This window comes from Arachis ipaensis, chromosome B04, assembly GCF_000816755.2.
Source record: "Arachis ipaensis cultivar K30076 chromosome B04, Araip1.1, whole genome shotgun sequence".
Classification (NCBI taxonomy): Eukaryota; Viridiplantae; Streptophyta; class Magnoliopsida; order Fabales; family Fabaceae; genus Arachis; species Arachis ipaensis.
The window spans coordinates 23,160,705-23,164,196 of record NC_029788.2 but is presented as its reverse complement, the minus strand read 5'-3'; the positions used below and the strand labels follow the sequence as shown (position 1 = coordinate 23,164,196).

At 30.1% G+C, this 3,492-nt stretch overlaps 1 protein-coding gene across 1 annotated transcript; it reads right to left on the bottom strand.

The window, feature by feature from the left end:
* LOC107636327 (protein FAR1-RELATED SEQUENCE 5-like) lies at positions 377-1,449 on the bottom strand. The gene is made up of 2 exons (XM_016339846.2): positions 1,246-1,449; positions 377-1,159 (listed from the first exon to the last, which is right to left on the bottom strand). The coding sequence occupies exons 1-2, from the start codon at positions 1,447-1,449 to the stop codon at positions 377-379; spliced, it is 987 nt and encodes a 328-aa protein (XP_016195332.2).

Here is a 3,492-nt window from a genome sequence, read left to right as displayed (position 1 = left end):
TTCATATCTCTCTAGTACTTTAGCAGCAACAACAGCCAATTGTTTAGAAAATTTCATCAAGGCACTTTGACGACTAATAACAACAGCATCCCTGGTGAACCCACTTGGATCATTGAGTGCTGATTTAACCTTTTTTGTCCATCTATCCAATACCAATGACCGGGGAATCTCACAAATGTCTTTGTCAACCAGAACTTTCACGATATGTTCGCAGGGAATTCCAAATGACTCCATTCTTAAACAAGTACACATGAAGATCATTTCTTCTTGACGAAAATCAACGGTCCACATAAAATCGGGCCTCCCATACTTACACACAATGTACTTTATGCAATCATCGTTATTCTCTATGTTTAGAACCCGCATTGATCCAGCTCTAGAGAGAAATGGCCGAAACAAAAAAAATCTCATGAGTGTATAACTCAGCAGCATATCTCTCTAGTAGCTCTATACAAGTCTGCATGACGGGCACCCTACGTGTAGATTCATAATCCGCATTAAATTCTTTAAAGCGCAAGTGTGCAACACACCTTTGAAAATGCTCTACAAAACTTGTCAAATCATACCGCGACCCCACATACCTTGCCACAACTGAGTGTAAACCTTCACATCTTGAGGTAGTTCTAAAGCCAGCAAAGAATTTTCCTCTTATATATGCAGTAGCCCATATATGCTTCTCTTTGTACATGTTGATCACCCACGGCTTATCCTCAAGGCCAAATTCTTCAATAAGCTGAACCCACTTATGCTTAAACACGGGAATCTCGTAGTCTCCCAACATGATTTTTCTGAATTTAGATGTAAACGATGGATTTTCAACATTGCTAGTTGCATTTCGAATAAGGTGCCAAGCGCATAATCTATGTCTGAGTTCGGGAAATACATCTCTTACTGCATTCCTAATCGCCATGGCCCCATAAGTTATTATTGAGGTCAGGGTCTTGCCCTTCATTGCAAACATGAGTTGACGCAGGAGCCAAATATATGTATCAGTAGTTTGTAATATTTCCATCATGTAATATTTCTCCTCCCTGAATCCTTGCCTATGACATACAAACTTTTGTTTGTAAATCTCGCCAATACTATTCTTGAAGGTCTTGCTCTTCTTTGCACTAAAGCCCTTCGACTTTGAGTACTTCAGATAAAAATCAAATGCAAGCTGCAAAGTAGAAAAGTGATATTTGCCAATTTTCTCCGCAAAATTTCACTAAATTTCAAAGTTGTAATGTCTTGCACGGAGTCAACCGCATAAGCAGCTTCAAGGATATCTTCTGACTGATCAGATTCAAAAAAATATGCTCCCTCAGTAAATTCATCTCCGAAATCTTGTTCGAATTCATTCTGTTCATCCATCATATCTTGGTCACTTACTAGCTCTTCTTGTTGGTTAAAGTCATCGTCCTCCTGGTATTGCTCATTCATCTCAGTATCCGTAAATATACCTGACATCTTAAAAATGTCCAATGAAAAAAAAAGCAGTACACTCCGTCTTATAACATTATATAAAATAGATAGATTCTAATATTGCTAGCAGGGACGGATCCAGAGATTTTAACATGGAGGTGCCAATTTTTATATAATTTTTTAATTTATAAAAATAATTAGCATATAGTTATTGGAGTTAGTTTTTTTAACAGATTTATTAAGATACATATAATTATAATTTTTTCCACAATTTTATTTTTAATATGATAATTACATAAATAAAATATAACTTTAACAATTGTACATTACAAATTTATAAAATACCATATAATTTATAACGGGATTTGCTAAAAATGATCCCATATCTTATTAATTAAAATTCATTCTTTCAAAAGTTTTAAAAAATTTGAAAATAAATTATAAATTATTAATTATTTGAAAGACACAGTACCCTTATAGAATACAAGATATACGATATCTTTATAAAATTTTTCTTTTACCAATGTGAATTTAGAAGAAGAATTAATATTTTTTACAAGAAAATAATATCTACAGTACATAATGTGATTACCAAAACATAACTACTTAAGTTATTATTAATATAAAAATATGAATGTTAAATATATTAATATAAAAAAACAAATGATTTTTTTAAAAAATAAATATAGAAATTATTATATAAAAACTAATTTGAAAGGTACAAAGACTTGAGGGTATGATATTAAATTAGTTAGGTAAAAATATTAGTGAATTAAACAATTAAGACATAGATCTATTACATAGTGAAAAATAATACATATAAAATTATTAAATTACATAATATTCTTTTATTTTTTAAACACAAATCTTATATATAAGTATAGTTTCTTAAAATTTTGGGGGTCCAGGCCACTACTCGCCCCCTCTAGGTCCGTCCCTGATTGCTAGCTAATTAATAATAAAAAATAATAACATCTATTTACTTTTTAGTATTTTTCAATGTCTGTGAATTAATAAAAGATAAAAAAATATTTTTTCATTACACAATCAATTTCACGAATAAAGTATCGAAAGAATAATTGCAAAATTAGAGATTCTATTCACTGACCTCGATTTTGTAATCAAAATGATGGATTCTTTTCTGAACACTACAATGAAAAAATTGATTGGACCTTTGATGATTGCTGCAATGGTGATTGTCAATTAACGTTGAACAAATAGTGGATATTAAATAGACGGATAAAAAATAAAAAAAAATTGGATATTGAGTAGATGGATGTTCGAAAGAAAAACAATAAAAAATTTTATAATCAAAGAGAATGATACACGATTTCAATGGTGGGATTGAATAATTGGTGATTGATTATTCACCAATTTATAATGTTAATATTAAGGAAAAGATAAGATTAGAGTATCTAAATCAAAATAAAACCTTAAAAATGGAAGATAGTATTTAAAAGATAAGATAGATGAATAACAAGATAATTTCTAAAAACGATAACAAGATTGAAATAGGCGTACTACACATTTTAATCGATTGGGTTGCACAACCAATCGATTGAATTGTGAGACCTCAGTTTGTTTTCAAGCATTCAATCGATTGGAGGGTATAAACAATCGATTGAATTACAAAAATCCACTTTTTATTCATCGTTCAATCGATTGGGTCATATGACCAATCGATTGATTTATGCGAAAATCATGCTGCCTTGCAATTTTCAATCGATTGTTTTGTGATAAACTATAATCCAATCGATTGGTTTTTAAGGAAACACGATTTTATGGTTCATCAGGAACGTCACGGATCAAATATAAACTTTTAATCCATTGGAAAGCCAAAAGCTTTATTACGATCAATGGAAGATCTAATTTGTTATTGTTTTTGTTTTTGATTGTTAATAAACATAATAGATGATTGATAAAATAATAATTTATAAAATAAAAAACAGTTTTTATAATTAAATAAAATATATGGGGTTAATTTGTAATTAAAATTAGTTAAAAGACTATGTAGCAGTTGTTAAAAAAATTTTAAAAATATATTTTATTATGGGACCATCGAATCCTTAGCCTACTAGGAGCTCATGT

What these genes read in the sequence shown, in the direction of transcription:
- LOC107636327 (XM_016339846.2), bottom strand. Translation starts at nt 1,449, where the DNA reads ATGTCAGGTATATTTACGGATACTGAGATGAATGAGCAATACCAGGAG. An exon ending in TCCTTGAAGCTGCTTATGCG is followed by an intron (nt 1,160 to 1,245) that starts GTTGACTCCGTG and finishes TCTACTTTGCAG; the next exon opens with CTTGCATTTGATTTTTATCT.